Below are 1,495 nucleotides of genomic sequence, written 5' to 3'. Positions count from 1 at the left end.
TAAAGCAGCTACCAGAATTTCTAGAAACTGGAAACATACAGCACGGGAACATGTTTTCTTCAGCATATATTATTTCGTTGGAGAAAAGCAACTACAAAGGCATACACATTTGATTTTGTACGTAAGTACAGATGTCAATGCAACTATATTATTGCAAGGAAATATTTCTGACAATAAACACTTCAATCCAATCAAGTGGAACACAAAATTTAATAGATAAACTGAATAACCTTAGAACGTATAATCAAATTCGGTACTACCACATCATGAACCAGGAATTTTGGAATTTTAATATTGGTTAAATTACTAAAATTCAAACTTAATTTCCACTAAGTGGGTATAAACTAGGGCCTAGGGGTATAAACGATTCACTTTGGATTATTTTTTAGCATATTTCTAGACAAGCTAGAAAACTGAAACCAAACAGCGATTTGGAAATTCTAAACAAGTCTAAAGTCGAAACGTTACACCTTTTCCATTACTTTTTTGGGCAATATGTGGCTAATAATGTAAAAAATTGTAAGTACTGATGCTTCAATCACAAAACATCATCTTCCTTTTGAATGGATTTCATCCAAAACTTCAAGATCGATAAAAAAAACTCTAAACAAAAGTGTTGACAATGAATCAGATTGACAATTACCTTTGGTGATCAGAATAGGGAATGGTACGAAGGAGAGAGATTTCTTGCCGCCTCTTCTCTCTTCTCTCTTTAGCCTTCTCATGTTTATCCATAATAATGATATTATGGGTAGATTTGTTGGATTTTTTCAGGTGATTTGATGTTGTTTTTATGAATATATTTTTGAGTCTGTTTTGGTTTTTGTTGTTTGTAGAGAGGAGAAGATGGGAAGGAACAGAATGCACGGTTTTTTCCCGCTAAAGTTGGAGCGGACTGACTCGGTCACTCTTTGAACAATCAATTGACATCTTTATAAATTGGACAAGGCAATGTTTGGCTAAGCATAAAAAAGTCTGCTTATCAAACCCTCGGCCCCTTCGACCACTAAATAATTGAATGAAAACTCCGACAGGAAAAATTCTATTTTCGATCTTGCCTTCTCGAAATGTTATTAAAAAGATGTGTTTGATCTCACTGGTTCTGTTTCTCTTTCTTTATTTTGATTTAAAAAACCCCACGATGACAAAGTTTTTCATATGGACTTTACTTGGTGTACATAACTTTTTGTACATAAGGGTGTCCCATACTCACATGGCATGGAGCCCGTTCGAATAAAATATTCGAGTGGGCTCCATCCCATGCGAGTGTATGGATATTTTAATGTATAAAAAATTATGTACAACTAGTGTTATCCTTTTTATATAGGTAAATAAATTTATTAGTAATAAAAATTGTAATAAGTAATTTATTACTTTTGGCAAATAAACTATTTTTTCTAAAATAAATTAACCAAACATGTTAGGTGTCAAAAATATTACTTAAAACTATCTATATTCTTTTATGACTCAGCGTAACATACTCTAGCAAATATTT

The 1,495-nt window shown here is 32.3% G+C and overlaps 1 protein-coding gene across 1 annotated transcript in view; it reads right to left on the bottom strand.

Moving 5' to 3' along the window:
* The window catches only part of LOC111372333 (carbonyl reductase [NADPH] 1), a 3,952-nt gene extending 3,082 nt beyond the window's left edge, over positions 1-870 (bottom strand). The window contains exon 1 of the mRNA XM_022994623.1: positions 644-870. Coding sequence (XP_022850391.1) covers positions 644-735 — 92 coding nt within the window. The 5' untranslated portion in view covers positions 736-870. The remainder of the gene's footprint in view (positions 1-643) is intronic.
* Positions 871-1,495: the final 625 nt, after the last annotated feature.

The sequence above is a fragment of the Olea europaea genome, chromosome 23 (assembly GCF_002742605.1).
Source record: "Olea europaea var. sylvestris chromosome 23, O_europaea_v1, whole genome shotgun sequence".
NCBI lineage: Eukaryota > Viridiplantae > Streptophyta > Magnoliopsida > Lamiales > Oleaceae > Olea > Olea europaea.
This window is presented reverse-complemented; position numbering and strand designations above follow the sequence as displayed.